This window comes from Peromyscus leucopus, chromosome 5, assembly GCF_004664715.2.
Source record: "Peromyscus leucopus breed LL Stock chromosome 5, UCI_PerLeu_2.1, whole genome shotgun sequence".
Lineage (NCBI taxonomy): Eukaryota > Metazoa > Chordata > Mammalia > Rodentia > Cricetidae > Peromyscus > Peromyscus leucopus.
In genome coordinates, this window is record NC_051067.1 from 8,578,033 (window position 1) to 8,597,288 (window position 19,256).

At 55.4% G+C, this 19,256-nt stretch overlaps 1 protein-coding gene across 7 annotated transcripts; it reads left to right on the forward strand.

The window, feature by feature from the left end:
- The first annotated feature begins 675 nt into the window (after positions 1-675).
- Pdlim7 (PDZ and LIM domain 7) lies at positions 676-13,660 on the forward strand. Of its 7 annotated transcripts, XM_037205697.1 has the most exons (14): positions 676-805; positions 1,185-1,434; positions 1,719-1,825; positions 5,337-5,488; positions 5,574-5,604; positions 6,061-6,179; positions 6,814-6,950; positions 7,071-7,107; positions 8,055-8,125; positions 8,272-8,506; positions 9,543-9,723; positions 12,717-12,837; positions 12,923-13,038; positions 13,317-13,660. In XM_037205697.1, the coding sequence occupies exons 3-14, from the start codon at positions 1,730-1,732 to the stop codon at positions 13,401-13,403; spliced, it is 1,383 nt and encodes a 460-aa protein (XP_037061592.1). In that variant the 5' UTR covers positions 676-805; positions 1,185-1,434; positions 1,719-1,729; the 3' UTR covers positions 13,404-13,660. The 7 variants fall into 7 exon arrangements, with proteins under 7 accessions (XP_037061592.1, XP_037061593.1, XP_037061591.1 ...); XM_037205698.1 differs by lacking the exons at positions 1,185-1,434; positions 6,061-6,179 and adding an exon at positions 6,546-6,562 and having other exon boundaries at positions 681-805; XM_037205696.1 differs by lacking the exon at positions 1,185-1,434 and having other exon boundaries at positions 685-805.
- The last annotated feature ends 5,596 nt before the right edge of the window (positions 13,661-19,256 follow it).

Here is a 19,256-nt window from a genome sequence, read left to right on the forward strand (position 1 = left end):
CTTGGGTAGAAGTCTCAGAGCTGTGGACTGCTGGCTGTGTCTAGACCGGACTCACACTGTCAGGCCCCAAGTGAGGCTAAAACGGCCCCCTCCAACTCTGTTGGCTCTTAGTATTTATTTGTTTATCTATTATTTATTTACTTATTTATTGGCCTCCAGATTGTCCTGCAAGCCTAAGTTTGGTTGGTTAGTTTTGGTTTTGGGGACTGAACCAAGGGCCTCCAACGAATTAAGCAGGCGCTCTACCACTGAGCTACATCCCTAACCCCCGGAAAGCAAACTTGAAAGTACCCTGTCTCGCTTCTCCATCTCCTGGAATTCAGAAAATCTGAAATCTCTGATGGTGCCAACCATATTGATCTCTTCAGTGTCCCTGACAGAAGGCTGTTGTGATGCCATTTACCCCCACAAGGGGAGAATAAGGTGAGAGAAGACCACTAAATCCTGGGTGTTTTAAAAGGCTGCTTTTTCTTCCACTTCGCCAGTGGGAGGCGCAAGGGACGCGGGTGAAAGCCTGGAGCAGGGCGCAGGCTGGGCAGCGATCAGGCTCGGGAGAGCAAGTGCCCGGGTAAATGCCCGACTTCTCCTTCCCTCTCCGGGAGTCTCAGGGCTTATGGGCTGGGTGGGGCCTCCCGCCGACCCCGGGATGTCCACTCGCGTGGCCTGGGGAGGGCGTGGCCTAGGACTCCGCCCCCTTCCGCGGGCTCAAATTGCGTGGCGTCCGCGGAGGCGGGGTCAGAGCGCAGCGGCGGATCCCAGCGCGGCTCCGGGAGGTCGCCGAGCAGCGGCCCAGCCGGGCACACAGGTACGGGCGGCCGCGAGGGTTTCATGGGCTGCACCCCGTGGGGTTCTGTGTCCTGCTGAGGCGCTGGTGAGGGCGTGGGTGGTCGTGGCTTGTGCCAGATTCCCTCGGTTGGCTTCGGCCGCAGCCTCCGCCCCCGCCTTCCTGCGGCGAAGTGGGGCTGATTGGCGCCTGCGCCACCGTGTGCGGTGAGGACGCGGCCAAGCGCAGACCTGGGGCGGGAGACGAGGGGAAACAGAGTCACGTTGGAAAGGGAGCTTCGTACGTGGGTGGCACTACTTTCTCTGGCTTCCAGAAGAGATCCCCTCCCTGGCCACGCGTTAGGGACATGGCCCCCGTCACTCTCCACAGGGCCAGTAACCCGTTTCTTCCTCCCTTGCAGTGCCCAGGGGTCCCGCCCTGGCTGCCAGATGCCTCGACCTGTCCCAAAATGGCTAGGACCCGCTCCAGCGGCCTCCTTCCCACCCCTCCCCCTCACATCCCGAGCCCCTAAAGTGCTCCCTCCACGGGCTCTCCACAGTGTCAACTTACACGCCTTATATAGTCCGAGCAGGCTCCAGCGGCCTGCTGGGACCCGGGGAAGGAGGGGGAGCTGGCCCCTGACTCACCCTGCCGCCCTCCTGCGATTCCAGGTTAGCATGGGCTAAGCTGTGCCACTTGGCCCCACAGCCCACCCCTGGAAGAGAAAAGCAGTTCAGCCTGATGAGGACTTTCCTCACCCTCCCAGTGGCAGGGGGCAGGGTGGGGAACGGACTTGTGTGTTGCCTGTGAGGTCTGCCTGCCAGGAGCCCCGCCAAACCCGACAAGATACCTGCCTCCCAGTGTGTGCTTCCTGGGACCTGGCCAACGCTAGTGACCAGATCAGGACCTGCCTGCCAATTTGCAGTGGGCCACTCTCTCTCTTCTTTCCTCACAGGAGTAGGCACCATGGATTCCTTCAAGGTAGTGCTGGAGGGGCCAGCACCTTGGGGCTTCCGGCTGCAAGGGGGCAAGGACTTCAACGTGCCCCTCTCCATCTCTCGGGTGAGCCTAGATTGGGGAATGCACACCCCAACCCTCCTTGGGTGCTCACGTCCCCAGCAAATGATGGGAGCCAACAGGACAGGAGTACCCGGGTCCAAACGGACACGTATTGCAAGGACTCCCAACTAGATGGATAGAGGGGGCGAACCCCCACCCCCACCCCAGCGCCCCGACTTTGACATGGGACGGGATGCTCTTCCACCAAGCCCCCTTGGCCATCAGTCTGGGATGGTGACGGCTCCAGGAAGTGTCTTAGCTTGAAGAGCAGTGTGTGGAGCCAGGTGCCAGGCAGGACCTCACTTTAATTTCACTGCTATCCAAGGAATAGCAATTGTCGTCCTGCTTTGCCAAGTGACAGAACTTGGGGGGATGGAGGAGCTCATTCAGCCAGCCCCCGCCAGAGCAAGGGTATGAACTGAGGCACACAATGGCTTGTTCTGTCTGTAAGATTAAGGAAGGGGATATCTTCCCAAGCTGAGTGAGGACCTGAGTCTCAGTCTGCTGGTTCTAGTCAGGCTGGAGCGGCCTTTGACCCTAAGCAGAGGTGTAGTGAGGCTAGCCTCTAGGATTCTCGTTCCCATTCCTCAGTCTGCTCCAATGAGGGGGTGGGGCTGGGAGCTGACTCCTCCCTGTGGCAGGGGGATTGCCTTATAAGCCCAAGAATGCAGCCCCAGCTGGGATGGCCAACAGTGGCCAGTCAACAGAACCCGAAAGGGTTGGCCTAGGCCCCTCAGCCGCCGTGGTGGCCCCTCACCTGGTCATCAGTCATTTGTGTCAGTAGGGTTCAGCAAACTTGGTGCCAGAGTGGGTGAGGCCAGCACACCAGCTTGGTATCTCTGACTGGCCTGAGGGGGCAAAAAGGGGCAGGGACTTCCTGCCCTGATATCCGCCTGCCTAGAGAGGCCCACCCAGCCAATGGTGTAGGCAGGCAGCTGTTGGCAGGAAGCCCAGGGCAAGCCTAGCCCAAAGGGGCCTGAGAATTTCCCAGCACTGCTCAGACAGAGAGGGGGTATGGCTGCATCTCTGTGGGAGCTGGACATGGTAGCCAGAGCAGGCAGGCATACAGACTGCACTCTTCCCAGGATCCTTCCCTGGGGCTGTCTTGGAATCTGCCCCAACCAGCAGGGTGACTAAGAGCCGTGGACCCTTCCCCCACACATACATCTCCCATCTTCCTCCTCCCCTCGGGAAAGTGCTGGCCAGTGTGGTGGAGGTCCTGGTTTCTTCATTGGTAATGATGGCCTCTCAGATGTTGCCTGTTGGGGGCACTCTGGCCCCTGGGCTCCTTTGTCCAGCAGCCCTAACATGTGGGTGGGGCCACCAGCTGAGCCCTGCCCTGGAATGGGGCCCTGATGGGTGGGGTGGTCTTTTTTAAGTTAGGCCAGCCTGCTCGCTCACTATCCCTCCCCTGACCCCAGAGTGGAGGGAGGGAGGAGGGGCTAAGGCTGGCTGTGGGCCCAGGCCTGGAAAATGAGGTAATGTCTGGGATTTGGGGGTTGGGCTGCTCAGTGGAGCTCCCAGGCTGACTCACCCACATCCATAACACTGTCCAGCCCCCTGGCCCTTCCCCTCCTTCATCTCCATCTCGCTAGCCACCTTTCCCAAAGGGCCCCCCCCAAGGCCACTCTGCCACTGTCTACCCCCACATGCTTCCTGCCCTCCTCACTCCATAAAGCAGTAGTTCCTCACTTCTCCACGCCTTTCAAGAAGCCAGTTGCTGCTCCTCACAAGACCCCCCTCACCCCACACCTCTCAGGAAGCAGCCTGTATAGGAAGGAGTGGTTAAACCAGGTCTCCCCCTGTTGACTCACCGTGAGCAAGAGTAAGTCACTTCCCCTTTAGGGTGTCCCTTCCCCGTCCCCATGATAAGGGACTGATGGGAGTGAAATAAAGGTGAGAGGGGCGTGGAGACCCCAGGCTTAGCCAAGGCACGGAGGAGGAGGAGTCTCTTTTCAGGTAAGGTCTGGAATTGAACTGTCAGCTCAGCATGCCCGAGTGTTGGCATTGCAGGTCTACTGTACCATGCCTGGTGCCCAGTCTTTTTTCTTGTTTTTCAAGACAGGGTTTCTCTTGTGTAGCTTTGGTGCTGTCCTGGCTCTCATTCTGTAGCCTTGAACTCACAGAGAGATCTACCTGCTCCTGCCTCTGCCTCCTGAATGATGGGATTAAAGGCATGTGTCCCCACTGCCTGGCTCTTTTTCAAATTTCTTAAAAATTTAATTTATTTATTTTGAGACAGAGTCTCTCTGTAATCATAACTGTTCTGGAATTCACTATGCAGACCAAGCTAGCCTCCAACTCACAAAAATCCAAAGGCGTGCACCACCACCACCCAGCTCCCCGGAATCTATGGGGAGCTCTCCCTTGTGTGACCCCTCACTTGTGACCCCCTGTGCAGCATAGGTGCCCTGTTGTGGTGGAGCCTTCCAGCCAGGACCGGACCCCGGCTGCACCTCTTGCTGACTGGATGACATGAGCTCAGGTGTGGGCATTGTTTTCTGAGTGTGAGCAAGGTGCAGCGCAGACTCCCGTGAGCATCTTGGGAGGTGGGGTGTCAGTACTGGGTGTTCTGTGAGTTCTGCTCGTTAGCAGGTAAAGAAAGGGGCTCTGACTCAGCTGCTCTCTCCTCTGCTAACCTCCCCTTGAGGCACAAAATAGAGCTGTCAAGTCCAGCTCCCCCTTCTGTCCTCCTGTTGAGTCTCTGAGTCAGGCTCCTGTGTCCCTAACATCTCCAGAATCTCAGCCTTCCCTCTGCTTCGGTACACACTGCATCAGCTCACCTAAGGAGCCTGCTGGGGCCTTTGGCAGCCGGTACTCCACTTTTCCTACTACCTGTAAAGTGTAAATTGAGCCTGCTTTGTGCGGGCCAGGCCCTGTGCCCGATGGCTGAGTGAGTGGCCCTGTGATTTCACACCTGTGGATGACCACCATGTCTCCAATCCTTTTGACTTTGAGTTGGGAATTTCTGGTTTGTGTGGCAAATAAGGGAATGTAGTAGGTCTGGTGGAATGGTGGCCACCAGCACTGGCTGCTTTCTGGGAAGTGGTGGGCTTTGGTCACCAATAAATAGATAGATAGATAAATAAATAAACAAAAGAGTATGCAACAGTGGACCGAGAGTACATTTATGAAGGCATTCAGTGCCTGGGGAAGGGACTGGGGTATGGGGGCGCAAGTAGCAGTTCACAGATATGAGATGGGACACTTGTCAGGACCCTGAGGTGGGTAACACTGATCAACCCTACTAGGCCTTTGTAGCAACACAGGTAGATAACATCGGTGGAGGGCAGTCTTGTGGGTGAAATAGCCTTTAGAGCAGACCAGCAGCGACCTCAAGGGCTGTGGTCCTGACCTGCAAGTGTGGGCATTAGCCTGAAGGTGGCTGTTTGCCCGCAGTGTCCGGACTGTGAGGGAGGGCCACAGAGAAGAACGGACACCTCAGCGGTGGGGTGGTAAATTGTGCAGCTTGGGTGTGCACCCATGGAGAGACTCTGACCGTTCCTCTCCACAGCTCACTCCTGGAGGCAAAGCTGCGCAGGCTGGCGTGGCCGTCGGAGACTGGGTACTGAGTATCGACGGCGAGAGCGCAGGAAACCTCACACACATCGAGGCCCAGAACAAGATCCGTGCCTGTGGGGAGCGCCTCAGCCTGGGTCTCAGCAGGTATAGGGCCAACAGGATGGGGGTGGGGGTGAAGGCAGTCTCTGGCCTGACCCACCTGCTGTCACTGCTTTCTCTCTCTCTCCAGAGCCCAGCCTGTTCAGAGCAAACCACAGAAGGTAGGTTGTCCAGGAGATATCTAGGCTGAGAAAGGGAGGGCCTTGGGCTTCTGGGCTGCCCTGCCCTCCCTGGCCCAGCCTTGGTACCCCTCTTCCTGGCTAAGAGCAGAGGGCAGATGCCAGAATGGGCAGTCTCTGGGGAACTGAGAGAGTGGAGCTAGGAGCTGCCGCACGGTCTGGGCGCCACATGTGCCTGCCTGTCTGTCCGTCTGCTTCTTCCCACAAGCCTGTGCTGTGTGCGCCTTGCCCATCCTTGGTCTCCCTTGGCCCAGAGTGGGTTAAGTTCATCACTTCCAAATTGGCCCCTTGAAATCGTAGTTACCCCTTCACCCTTAGCCTCTGGCCAGATGTGTAGGTGGAGCTGGACTTGTCACTGTCCTTGGTGGTGGTGACTCTGCTCCTACCTCAGCCCCTGCTCCCCTCCCACCCACCCTGCCCGGCTCTGTCTCTGCCCAGGCCCTGACCCCTCCCGCCGACCCCCCGAGGTACACTTTTGCACCAAGCGCCTCCCTCAACAAGACGGCCCGGCCCTTTGGGGCACCCCCACCTATTGACAGCACCCCGCAGCAGAATGGGTATGTCAGCCCTGCCCACTCACCCCTGTCTACTGTCCACACCGTCTAGTCTCTTCACAAGCACACACAAGCTGCCTGCTACTGCTCAGTCTGTGCTGTGCCCCAGCCCCTTAACCGTGTGGCAGCAATCCCTGGCGGCGGGGTGGGGCTGTGGGCATAGGGCCCCGGGCATAGGGCCCCACCTAAGGCTGTTGCTCTCACGCGGCCTCTGCCCTCCTGGCAGCCCGGGGTTGGGGTGTGGAGTTGGGCCAGCTGAGTCTCAGACCCTCATCGGCACCCTGCCTCCCTCTCACTGCTCTGATTTCCCCCTCTTCCTTCTCCCGTGTCTGTCCCTTTATCTGTCCTTCTGTCTTATTCCCTTCGCAGGTGCAGACCCCTGACAAGTCAGTGAGACCCCTCTTCCTGTCCCTTTCTTCCTCCCTTTTGACACTTTGGGTGGTAGCCCCTCCCTACCCTGGCTGCCCTCCCCCCATCTCTCATTACCTCCCGGCCCACCTACCCGGCAGGGCCCTTTGCTCACCCCTCCCCCTCCCCTCTCACCGGTCACCCACCGTAGCCCATGCACATCAAATCCTGGGAGGGGTGCCCTGGTGCTCACCAGGACCAGAGGTCCTGAGCCACACCCCTCCCACAGACAGTTGCTCAGACAGCTGGTCCCCGATGCCAGCAAGCAGCGGCTGACGGAGAATACCGAAGACTGGCGGCCACGGCCGGGCACAGGCCAGTCCCGCTCCTTCCGCATCCTTGCCCACCTCACGGGCACCGAGTTCAGTAAGTGCTGGCCCAGGTCAGGGCGGACTCGCTAGGCCTTAGCCAGGCCTGACTTTGCCAGGACTCAAGGCTGGGGTGACCCTTGTTTCTCTTGGTCAATGCCTGCCTCTGTCCTCTCAGTGCAAGACCCGGATGAGGAGTACATGAAGAAGTCAAGGTAAAGGCGCGGGCACTAGCCCCTCTCCCTAACCTCCCGCGCTTCCTTTCCAGCCACCGCCCCGCATCTGCTCCTGGCCCTCCCCTGCCGGGGCCCTCTTCTCTCCCTTCCTCTTCTCCTTCCCTCCGTCCTCCCTGCCTCCCTTCCATCTCTCCTTCTTTCACTCCCTCCTCCTCTCTCTCTGCCCCTCAGGGAAAAGTATGTCCTGGAGCTACAGAGCCCACGCTATACTCGCCTCCGGGACTGGCACCACCAGCGCTCTGCCCACACGCTCAACGTGCAGTCATAGCCTGGCCCTTCCAGCCCGCTGCCCTCTGCTTTCCTTTCTCTCTCACTCCCTCCCGGGCACCCCACTGGTGCCCCCAGCTTCTGCCTCCCGCTTTCGTGTCCCTGGCCTGAACCTCCTCCTGGCCTGGTGCTGGCAGCCCGCCTGGCACAGACAGGGCCTGGCTTCGTCTGACACTGCCTTCCCTCTCGGCCCTGTGGTCCTGCTGTCTGCCAGGTCTGCACTGCCTTGAGCATGAAAATAAACGTTCTCGGCCCTGCTTCCTTCGCCTCTGTCTTCTGTCTTCTTGGGTCTGGTTATGTTTGGGGTACGGTCCGGGGTGTTAAATGCTTTAGACTTGGTGCGGGCCCTGCAGTCTGCTTCTCAGTGGGAGGACGTACCTAACAAAGATGGATGTGCCTTACTGTGGTTCTCCTGTATCAGAGGAGACCCAAAGGCTGTTATAGGAGCAGGAGCCCCGCCCTGCTTCCACACTCCACAGCAGACCAGGTAGCTCTTGCCCACTTAGGGGAAGCACCCCTTCCTGCCTGTACCCCAGAGGGACCCGGACCCATCCCAGCAGCTCTCACACCCTTGAGCTTCCCCATGGGGCCAGCCCAGCTGAAGTTAGGGGGTGGGACCATGCCCAGAGCCTCAGCCCAGGCAGGGCCTTGAATGGCAGATCTTGCAGCCAGGTGCCCAGGACAGAAGCCCCAGCCCCAGCCTCAACTGTACCCCAGGAGCCCTGGCCTGGTAAGAGAGTGGGCTTGGGTCTGGAGAAGGGTGGGTAGCCTCCATGGCCGTAGGGGTGGTGGGCTTTTGTAGGCTACCCTGGGCTCTACCCTCTGTACTTTGGGCTCCCTGAATACCCCTCTGGATCTCCTTTCCTTGGCTGTCAGGCCCCACCACCCCCAGCCCCACCAGCCGCCCACCCTGGGCCGTGGACCCTGCGTTTGCTGAGCGCTATGCCCCAGACAAAACCAGCACGGTGTTGACCCGGCATAGCCAGCCAGCCACACCCACACCTCTGCAGAACCGGACCTCCATAGTGCAGGCTGCAGCTGGAGGAGGCACAGGAGGGGGCGGCAGTAATGGCAAGACCCCCGTATGCCACCAGTGCCACAAGATCATCCGGTGAGTGTCCCTTCCAACCCTGGTCATTCTGCCCTGCAGCCTGGCCCTGGCCTGTTCCATCCGAGTGTCCTGCCTCAGCTGCTACTCAGAGAGAATTAAGGATTTGGTTGAAGCAGAGAGGGATCTAGCCTGGAACCTCAGATCTCTTTAAATTTGTTGTACCTTTTGTGTATGGGTGGTTAGCTTGTATGTGTGTGTCTGGGCACCCCTGGCATGCCTGGTGCCCACAGAAACCTTTAAAAAAGGGTGTTGTGTTTCCCTGGAACTGGATGGAGTTGTAGATGGCTGTGAGCCTTCCTGTGGGTGCTGGGACTCAAACCTGGATCCTGTGGAAGAGCAGCCAGTGCTCTTAACTGCCGGGCGCTCTCTGCAGCCCCCATCCTCGGGCTCTTAATCCTACACTTGCTACCATACGCACACTAATCTGTAGCAGTGAGAGCTGGGAGGTGCCAGCAGCACCCTGAAGCTGTGCCTCTCACTTTGCCACTCCCGGGATAAAGAAGGCCTCCCTGTCTGCTGCTTCCCCTCACGCTTGGTCTCTGCTAAGCGGCTGCTCTCAGAGCCGATAGGCCACAGGTACCTCCCTCTGTACACGGCTCCCTAGAGCCTAGCCAAGTCACATAGCCCCTCAGAGCCAGATTCTAGAACCTTCCTAGTTGGCCCTGGTGGGCTGCTCCTGTCTCCCATCAGCTCTTAGGTAGAGGATTTGTAAAACATCCCCTCCTGACACCCCTGTTTATCCAGGGCCTGCAGGCCCCTGCTCAGGCCAAATGGAACAGGCAAGCAGGACAGGGTGTTCACTGGGGTCTGTTGAGGTTTCATCCTCACATTGGGCAGTAGTCCCCCAGGAGTGCCTTGGTAGTCTCAAGCCACCAACTCCCTCCCAAACCAGGGCACCAAAACTGCTCCATCGTCAAGAGAGTATGTAAGGGCTCCCTTGACATTTGGTCCCTCTGGCTGTATGATCTTGGAGAAGCCACTCCTGCCTTCCTCCTAGAGTGTCTACCTCATTTGCATACATTCCCTCTCCCTGCAGGGGCCGCTACCTGGTAGCACTGGGCCACGCATACCACCCTGAAGAGTTTGTGTGCAGCCAGTGTGGGAAGGTCCTGGATGAGGGTGGCTTCTTCGAGGAGAAGGGGGCTATCTTTTGCCCCTCCTGCTATGATGTGCGCTATGCACCCAGCTGTGCCAAATGCAAGAAGAAGATCACTGGAGTGAGTGGGGTGCGCTGGCGGGCAGGGGGGCAGGCGGGCAGGCCAGGAAGTAAATGTTGAGCCTGTCGGCAGTCAGTGTTCAGTAGTGTTTAGCAACTGCCAGATGTGGAGATCTCAGCATGAATCTCCAGGATCCTAAACAGCCTAACAGCTGAGGATTGTTCAGTGGTAGAGAATACATAGCATGTACAAGGCCCTGGTTCCATTCCATGTACAAACAAGCCTCGTCAGGCATGGTGGCATTTGCTTCTAATCTCAGCACTTGGGAAGCAGGGGCAAGAGGATTGTGAGTGACGGGCCAGCCTGGGTTACACAGTGAGACGCTCCCTGAAGAAAATAAAAACATTCTAATAATGGCTTCAGTTTATAACAGCCAGGATACTCTATTTGTTTGAAACGGGGGTTTCTCTGTGTAACACCCCTGGCTGTCCTGGAACTTGCTCCATAGCCCAGGCTGACCTCAGACTCATAGAGTCACCTGCCTCTGCCTCCCGAGTGCTGGGATTAAAGGCGTGCAACCACCACCACCACCACCACCACCACCACCACCACCGAGCTAGCCAAGATACTCTTAAAAGATCAGCCTTTAAAAAGTTTTTTTTTTTTGGTCTTGTTGTTGTTGTTGTTGTTTTTCAAGACTGGATTTAGCTTTGGTGCCTGACCTGGATCTCACTCTGCAGACCAGGCTGGCCTCAAACTCACAGAGATCCTCCTGGCTCTGTCTCCCGAGTGCTGGGATTAAAGGCATGCGCTTTTATACCGGCTGGTGTATTTATTTTATATGTATTGAGTATTTTGCCTACATGAATGTATGTGCACCACATTTACACCTGGTGCTCTCAGAGATCAGAAAGACAAGTGTCCTCTGGAGTTGGAGTTACAAATGGTTGTGACCTACCATGTGAGTGCTGGAAAAGACACCAGGGTCCTCTACAAGAGCAACAAGTAAGCACTAAGCAACCTTTCCAACCTAAAAGACCAAACTCCGTTCAAATAAAGCAGAAGAGCCAGGTGGTGGCGCACGCCTTTAATCCCAGCACTTGGGAGGCAGAGACAAGCGGATCTCTGTGAGTTCGAGACCAGCCTGGGCTACAGAGCGAGTTCCAGGAAAAAGCACCAAAACTACACAGAGAAACCCTGTCTCAGAAAAAAACAAAACAAGGGCTGGAGAGATGGCACAGAGGTTTAAGAGCACCGGCTGCTCTTCCAGAGGTCCTGAGTTCAATTCCCAGCACCCACATGGTGGTTCACAACCATCTGTAATGAGATCTGACACCCTCTTCTGTGTACATAATAAATAAATAAATCTTTTTTAAAAAAAAAGAAAGAAAGAAAAAAACAAAACAAAAAAAAAAAAAAGAGGAAGGGAGCGCAAGCCGGAATACCCAAGAAGGCCACAAGCAGAATAGTTGTGTCACAAGCAGCACTTGAAAAGGGTGAGGGATAACAGGAGGAGTTTGGAACTGAAGGCAGGTCAGATGGTGAGGAGGAAGTGGACCTGGGTCTGTACCGGGGTGGTGGGATGTCAGACAAAGAGATTCCTAGTCGGTGTAGTTTTGATACAGTACAGATGTAGAGTCATCCCAGAGCTAAGCTGTCCCCCAAAGTTACATCTGGCACACTTGCATTTCTGAGTCAGGAAGCATCATTTACAGATCTGGGCTAGGTATAGTGCACTGGTAGGGTATTTGCCTAGTACATGAGGTCCTCGGGTTTTGTCTGTGGCACCAAGAAAAACAAAAGGTTTCAAGTCATTCTGAGTGACCATGTCAGAACCACTGTTTGCTTCAGCCCAAGTAATCCCCACGTGATTCAGGCTCCACTTGGGCCCACTGAACACCCCATCTGGCCCTTACAAGGACCTGGAGTCACTGGCTGCAAACCTGGGACTGATTTCTAAACAGTCCAACAAGACTGGGTTCAGGTACACAGTTCCCGAAATAGGTAGCCATGCTTTACAAGAGGATAAAGTGGCCAGGCACCCTACACAGCCTCTGGCCGTGGGGACTTAACAGTTCAGGATGGCCAGGCTGTCCCGGGGACACTGAGGACCCACAGTGGGTTAGGCTCCGTCGGAACGGATCCGTTCCTAGTGCAGTTGATGCTCGGTGTCTCCCACATCTAAGAAGGACGGGAGAAGAGACTAAGCAGCAAGCCCACTGTCGGGAGGATGGTAGTGAGGCCAGTGGTACAGGATAGTAGAGGGGAAGCCCTGCTAGCGTGGCGTAGGAGAGCTGGCTTAGAGTGCTCACTGGCGTCAGAGTGGGCCCTGTGAATGACAGGTGTACAGAAAGTGAAAGTCAGAGGTGGGGAGACTTGAGGAGAGGACCAGTCTGGGCAGAAGGACAGCTGGGATGTAGCCCCAGCCTGGTGTGCTTGGCGTTTCAGTGGTGGGTGAAAGGCTGGTGTGGCAGGATCAACGTGTGGGTGAGGGGAGGGAACAGGACAGGCCTGACTGCTGGATTCTGCACAGGACTTGGCTTTTTTTAAAGACAGGATCTTAATAAATTGTGCAGGCCATTTGAATTCTGTATCCAGCAAGCATTTTAACTTTCACAAGGCTGGGTGGGTCTTGGAGGTGGACATATCAGTACTCACGGATGGGGGGGAGGGGGCATGAGAAAGGGGAATTTTGAGTCAGACATGGTGGCACACACCTGAAAACCCAGCCCTCAGAAGGTGGAGACAGAGGATCAGGAGTTCAAAGCCAGCCAGGGTTATATGAGACTACTTAAAAAAAAAAAAAAAGAGGAGGTGGAATTTGGCCTGAACAGATGGAGGGATTTACTGTAGGAGGAGCAGGTTTGGGATGGAGAGTCTGGGAGCTGTTGGAGACATGCAAGTCTGAGACCTAATACATACGGACTTGGAGAGTGGTGCTCTAGGAGCTGTACATATGTAAATGTAGTATCTTATAGCAGTGGGAGGGCTCGTGGCAGCCCTCCTGGGTTCTGGGGATGGGCTGGAGCTGACCGTGCCCGGGCCTCTTCCAGGAGATCATGCATGCCCTGAAGATGACCTGGCATGTGCATTGCTTCACCTGCGCCGCCTGCAAAACGCCCATCCGCAACAGAGCCTTCTACATGGAAGAAGGGGCGCCCTACTGCGAGCGAGGTATCTGGTGGCCTGGAGAAGGCAAGGAGGGGCTGGGTAAGGGACGGGGGTAAATACAGACCCACTTGTCTGGCCCCATTTCCAGACTACGAGAAGATGTTTGGCACAAAATGTCGAGGCTGTGACTTCAAGATTGACGCTGGAGACCGCTTCCTGGAAGCTCTGGGCTTCAGCTGGCATGACACATGCTTTGTTTGCGCAGTAAGCACAACCCCCACCGTGTGCATGTGTCTGTGTGCGTGTGCGTGTGCCTGTGTGTGTGTGTGTGTCCGTGTGCGCGTGTACGTGTACGTGTGTGTCTGTGTGCGTGTGCATGCATGTGTGTGTGTGTCTGTGTGCGTGTGCGTGTGTGTCTGTCGGTCTGTCTTCTGTTCCTCACCACCCCACGCCCATCTCCTGCCTGAGGGATGTAGGAGAGGTTGGGAACGGGCCTCTCCCACTCCCCCAGCCTCATGGGACTGGACCCTCCTTGTCCTCAGATATGTCAAATCAACCTGGAAGGAAAGACCTTCTACTCCAAGAAGGACAAGCCCCTCTGCAAGAGCCATGCCTTCTCCCACGTATGAGCACCTTCCACACGCCATGGCCGCCCCACCCCGCCTGAAGGGTGAAAAGTCTAGAGTGATCACCCTCAACATTTCTGGGTAGGGCTGGCAGTGGTTGTCCCCACCCCCAACTCCTGGCCGGATCCTGGGGTTCCCTGAACCTGTGTCACCTTCTTCACTGTCCCCTTAGCTGCACCTCCTCCGCCACCATCCCTCACCGGTGCTGGCCTTGCTAGGCCCGCTCACTCCAGAGCCACAATAAACCTGTACTAGCTGTGTGCTGTGTCTCCCACCTGGCATCTGGAATAGTGGGACTTGAGGCAGAAGGAGGGGGCGGTTAAGACAGTTCCTGGAGTGGAGCCTCTTAGTGGTCCTCATAGGGATGTGGAAGCTTCATGATCACATGAAGAAGTACAGTGCGGACCCCATGTGCTGGGCCCAGTGCTCACAGTTGTGAAGGAAGCCACTGGTCAGGCCTGCCTTGGAGGTTAGAGTAGGTCCGAGTTGGGGGTGGGTCTGCAGATGTGAGATGTGGACAGCAACTGCCAGGTGAGCCCACCTGTCATCTGCTGGAGCCGGGAGCCGGAGTGCCAGGCTCAATCCCCAGATGGGGATGTGAAATGTCTGAGGGCAGAGCAGACACAGAGGTTCCAGGGAAAGGCAGTGTTAGAGACCCAGTGACAAGCCCCAGGAATCCATGGACGATGTTGCTAAGTGTCTAATATGTACCAGAGCCTGCCTACTGGTCATGTGATCTCCCCACCCACCTTGCCAGGTGCCTGCAATTTTTTTTTTTATAATTTATTTTTATTTTATGTGCATTGGTGTTTTGCCTGTATGTATGTCTGTGTGAGGGTGTCAGGTCCCCTAGAACTGGAGTTACAGCCTGGTGTGAGCTGCCATGTGGGTGCTGGGAATTGAACCTGGGTGCTCTGGAGATCAGCCAGTGCTCTTAATCACTGAGTCATCTCTCTAGGCTGCAATTCTTTTCTTTCTTTCTTTCTTTCTTTTTTTTTGAGGCAGGGTTTCTCTGACTGGCCCAGTACTCGCTCTGTAGGCCAGGCTGGGCTTGAACTCACAGAGCTCTGCCTGCCTCTGCCTCCTGCCCGATGCTGGGATTAAAGGCGTGTGCCACCACCGCCAGGCTTTGTTAGTTTTTTGGAAACAGGTTGTTATTCTGTACCCCAGGCTGGCCTGGAACTCACGGTCACCTGGCCAGCTTCCAGTGTCGGTTGCTTCTGTCGTAGCCTCTCCAAGGCAGAGGTTGTAGCATGAGGCGCCTGTCACATCTTGGGACTCTTGCTTTTGTTTGTTTGGGTTTTGTTTTTGAAACAAAGCTTATATCTATCCCAAGGCAGGCCTTGAACTCACTGTGTAGCCCAGGGAGGATCTTGAACTTCAAATTCCTGTCTCTACCTCTTGAGTGCTGGGATAACACCTGGCTTTATGCAGTGCTGGGAATCGAACCCAGGGCTTTGTACATTGTAGGCAAGGACTCTGCCAACTGGGCTATACTCCCGACCTTGGTTATTCATTTTCTAGATGAGGCTCAGAAATGTCAAGACATGTAACCAAGGTAACTGGTACAGCCTCTGAGCCAGGCGTGAAGCTGCGTGTATTGCCCTAAGACTGGCTGGTGGTACTGTTTGTAAGCCAGTACCCTCCAGGAAGCCTGCTTCTGCCTTGTGCCATTTATGGGTTTTTTAAACTATGTGTATGGGGCCTTTACTTACATAGATCACTTTCATGCCTGGTGTCTGTGGACACCAGAAGAGAACATTGGGTCCCCTGGAACTGGGGTTACAGATGGTTGTGAGCACTTTGAGTGCTGGGAATCGAAACCCCAGTCCTCTGGAAGAGTAGCAAGTACTCTTAACCAACCACTGAGCCATCCTTCCTGCTGTATTTGATAGTTTTGGTGGATTTAGTAGAGGCACATTGTTTCCTAGGGTTCCTACTTCCCACTGATGCCCTCTACCATCCTAGAGGGACTGTCCTCTGTCTCAAGCCTGAACAGGGGAGGAACCGAAGAGGGGACTCAGGTCACAACAGCCTGGTGTGCTCATGGCCACGTGTTCTTTGGGTGACCCTGTCTTAAGTACCGTCAGGCTGATCCCTTTTATGGGGGAAAAAAAAAGGCCTCAGAGGGCTAGTCTTTGCTATCCTGCAGAGCCTAGAACATCTGGTACATAGGTAGAGTAAATGTTTGTTTAATGAATGAAGTGTTACGGATGTTTAGGAGACAGTTCTAGGAAGCAGCTGAAGATTCAAGTCTAGCTTCACCTTAGCTTCAATTCAGGAGTGAACTTGGGCCAGGGGCAGGGCACTCAACATAAATGCTTGTAATTAGCGCCTGGGGAGAGCCGGGGCACAGGCCCCAGCAGGTAACTCCGGGAGTGGATCAGGTAGGATGTGTCTGTCTTTCAACATAGACATGCTGAGCATATTAAACGCAGCATCTTTTAGTTCACAGGGAAAAGTATTCTGCTTCTCTTGAACTGTGAAGCCCTCTCAGTCCATCCTCAGTTTCCATGGATACCAAAGAGCAAGAGCACAGGGTGGGTGGAAATCGCTGCCAGGCACCCTTCTGGGGGTAGCCACCCCTTGTCCTGAGCACAGGGCTGCTGCGTCCTCCAGGCAATGAAGCCAGATTTGCCAGATTAGCAACCATGTGTGCAGGTTCACATGCTTCGTGTGAGAGCTGGAGTTTTAGTATTGGCAGCTGCATTTTATTGTTTTAATCCTGTTTTAAAAAATAATAAATGCAGGCCAAATCCAGTGTGAGGATAGGTAGGAATTCACAGAAAACTGACAAGGGACCCAGAGCAGAAACAGAGCTGGGCACAGAGAGCGGAGGGAGCCGCCAGGGACAGCATGACGGCCTGCAGGGTACTCCAGCAGGACCTCCACACAGGCCAAGAGCATTTCCAGAAGTTGCCAACAATGTCAACCAGGCAGATAAGGCCAAGGAGTCCCCATGGTATTTCAAAACAAGGTGACATTTGCCAGATCAGTTTAGCAAAGAGCTGGGCCACTGCCAGGATTAAAGAGGAACAGGTGTATGTGTGGAGAGCCTGCAGACAGCTCTTAAGAGGCTTGCCTGTGGCGGGGGTGGGGGGACGAGAGGCCCACAGTCAGCTGAGAACAAGATAGGGTAGGGAGCCTGTAGTGGCCGCAGGAGTGTGATTGAAGATAGTGAGCTAGAGGGCCCAAGAGGGGTGTGAGGAGAAGCACTGAGAGCCGCACGGCAGCATCGGAGGGAAGCTAGAGGACGGGAGAGCAATACCACAGGCCTGTCTGGATCCTAGGGACTATAAAGCAAGTGCTTGGGACCTGGCTACTCCATCGCCTGTTAAAAGTGATGGTTCAAGCCAGGCATGGTGGCATAGGCCTGTAATCCCAGCACTCTGGGAGGCCGAGGCAGGGGGAGAGTGGGAATTCAATGGCAGACTGCTACACAGAGGGAACTACGCAGTCCAGAGCTGCACATTAAGACCATCTTTAAAAACTAAGATACAGGAATCTAGGCTCAGAGAGGCAAAGGTGACATGCCAGAGCCACCCAGCCAGAATGACCAGAAATTACCATCCCATGGACTAGAGGTGTAGGGACTTTCTACTGACCTGTCCTCTCCCCACCCTTTCAGTCTAACACGCACCGCCACCCCCCTGCCCCCCAGGGCTGCTGAGATCACCCTGTTCCCAAGCTGGAGTGTGAGGCTGTGCAGCTAGAGCCTACCCTTGGAAATGAATGTCTTTATGCCAGGCAGGAGAGCCCATTAGCTCCCTTGGAGAGAGTACAGTGTCCCCAGCCAACAGGGCAGAGTCCATAGTGGGGGTCTGCGTGGGCAGCCAGTGAGGGAGGGGCTTTTTCCTGCTTTGAGCAACTTGAACTCATTTGCAGTCAGCAGGGAGGGGAGGTGGAGGGTGAGGACTGTTTCTCCAGAACTGACGCTTCTGTGCTGCCTCTCCTGGGCTCAGCCCCACATGGCCTGGGTACACACAGAAGGCACACATCCGCCTCTCCAAGCCTTGCTACAGGAAGGGAATGGAGGCGGTAGGCTAAAAGGGCCTGGTGGCTGCCCACCCAGGGAGCAGCAGGTACACAGAGATCCACAGCCATCCTTGAGAATATTGGAAGGGGCCCCCTTTCCAATGGGAGGAGAGAGGCTTAAGCTAGATTCCAGGGCCATCATAGTAGGAAGAAATGCTTACCAACGCAGAGCCAGGGGAGAACTCCGGAGACCTAGTGCTGGGGAGATTGAAGAGGAGGTCCAGGACCCTTTGCTCCGTCTTGGGGCCATTAGGTCAACTCAGGTTTCAGCCACATCCCTGGCCACTGACAAAAATGACTAGAACCTAGGGACCATGTAGATGAGGAAGAATTATTGCTGAAATTCAAACTCATTTAAGAAAAAAAAAATGAAGATAATTTTCCAGAACTAGTTGGTGGCTTCAGCCATGACATGCTGGATACAGCTGATGGTGGCTTACCCCCTTTCCTTGGCTCTGCTTCTTCATGGGGTCCATCACTGGAACACCCTGTTATGGCCCTCAGAAGCTCCACTGGACTGACTTGGGTCACAGGTCTGGTCCACAAGGCTTGGATTACAGGGTACAGGAAGAATCAAGAGATATAAAAGCAGGAATGGTGAGGAGATTGGAGCACGGATATCCAGGGCACTGCAGCCCCTCCATAGCAGGGCCCTCTGTTCCTTGACTCCATCCCCAGACCCCTCGTCTAGCTTCTGGAACTGCTGACCAAATTTTAGGACGCTTAGTCCATGATCAAGGAAATTCCTGTGCTGGGGAGTGTGTGTGTGTGTGTGTGTGTGTGTGTGTGTGTGTGTGTGTGTGTGTGTGTGCGCTATGCTGAAGTGATGTGGACTTAGCCACTCAACTGTGTGCCTCTAAGCAAATCATTGCCCCAGCAGCCAACACACCCAGAGCACCTACACACGCCCAGAGCACCTACACACGCCCAGAGCACCTACACACGCCCAGAGCACCTACACACGCCCAGAGCACCTACACACGCCCAGAGCACCTACACACACCCAGAGCACCTACACACACCCAGAGCACCTACTCATGCCCAGAGCACCTACACACGCCCAGAGCACCTACTTGTGTGTTTTTGCACTTCAAGCACTTCCTAGATACTTAAAAAAAAAATCAACCAACTAGCCACACCAGATGTCCCAGGCCTTCTCATCCTAGCTGCATGAGAGACTGAGGCAGGAGGATCACAAATTCAAAGCTTACCTGAGCTACAGAGTGAGTTTCAGGCCAGTTTGGACAACATAGGGAGACCTTGTCTTTAAATAAAAAGGGTCCTAAAAATGTAGCTCAGATCCATCAGATTACCAGCAGGCAAGTCTGTAGGGCATTTTCTTGACTAATAATTGATGTGGGAGGACCCTGCCCCTAAAGGGGTGCTGCCCCTTGGTAGGGGGTCCTGGGTTGAACAAGAAAGCAAGCAGAGCGAGTCGGGAGAGAAAGCTGGTAAGCAGCATCCCTCCCTCCACGGCCTCTCCTTCAGTTCCAGCCTCTAGGTTTCTGCTCTGACTTTCCCTCCATGGTGGACTAGAACCTGTGAGATGAAATCGGCCCTTTCCTCCCCAAGTTGCTTTGGGCCATGGTGGTTTAGCACAGCAACAGGAAAGCAAACTGTGACATCTCCAATGCTTGGGGGGGGAGGGGGAGGGGGGGTCCTGGGGGGGTGGGGGGTGGAGGGGTGCTGGGGGGGGTAGGGGAGTGATCACACTGAAGCCAGGTACCATGGTAATCCCTGCTAGGTGGGAATTTGAGATACAGACCCTGCCTCAAAACAAAGCAAAACCAACCACACAGAGGCACTTCCCATCTGCCCGCG

Excerpts from the sequence above, each read along its gene's own strand:
- Pdlim7 (XM_037205697.1), top strand. The coding sequence starts at position 1,730 with ATGGATTCCTTCAAGGTAGTGCTGGAGGGGCCAGCACCTTGGGGCTTC. Across the intron at positions 7,108-8,054 it reads GAGTACATGAAGAAGTCAAG|ATCTTGCAGCCAGGTGCCCA; the intron begins GTAAAGGCGCGG and ends CTTGAATGGCAG. Across the intron at positions 9,724-12,716 it reads GCAAGAAGAAGATCACTGGA|GAGATCATGCATGCCCTGAA; the intron begins GTGAGTGGGGTG and ends GGCCTCTTCCAG.